The sequence below is a fragment of the Penaeus monodon genome, chromosome 29 (assembly GCF_015228065.2).
Source record: "Penaeus monodon isolate SGIC_2016 chromosome 29, NSTDA_Pmon_1, whole genome shotgun sequence".
In the NCBI taxonomy this organism is placed as follows: Eukaryota; Metazoa; Arthropoda; class Malacostraca; order Decapoda; family Penaeidae; genus Penaeus; species Penaeus monodon.
This window is the reverse complement of record NC_051414.1, coordinates 13,052,293-13,052,699: the sequence shown is the minus strand read 5'-3', so window position 1 is coordinate 13,052,699 and position 407 is coordinate 13,052,293. Positions and strand designations below refer to the sequence as shown.

General features: G+C 28.3%; 1 protein-coding gene across 1 annotated transcript in view; it reads right to left on the bottom strand.

Annotated features, from left to right (window-relative positions):
- Nucleotides 1-303: 303 nt before the first annotated feature.
- LOC119591742 overlaps nucleotides 304-407 on the bottom strand; it is a 3,906-nt gene continuing 3,802 nt past the window's right edge. The window contains 1 exon segment of the mRNA XM_037940491.1: nucleotides 304-334. Within this exon segment, the coding sequence (XP_037796419.1) occupies nucleotides 304-334 (31 nt within the window).

Genomic DNA, 407 nt, shown 5'->3' with positions numbered 1-407 from the left:
GTAAAGGTTACCATATCTTTCTCTGAAAATGGGATTCTATTTAAATGCCAGGCTTTTGCATTATACACATATTGTATGTGTGCATTAAATGTACATTATTTTTATTAAGGAAAAATGATGAATTATTTTAATGAAATTTATTTAAAATATCGAAAAATCATGACCATGTATTACTTATTAATGTTTTTTACTAACAGATTTCTCTGAAATAATGAAACTGGATTGCATAACTAAACCGGCCATGATTTACGAATCGTGTATTATTCATTTTCGGTGTTTTATTGGGTTCTGTACGTTGTAGCTCTAGAACTCATAAAGCCAGATAAAGAGACAGCTATTTAAACAAGGGTAAATTCAAATATACTTCAATTAGTGAGCATAGAGATTAACAAGTTCTAAATTGGTAA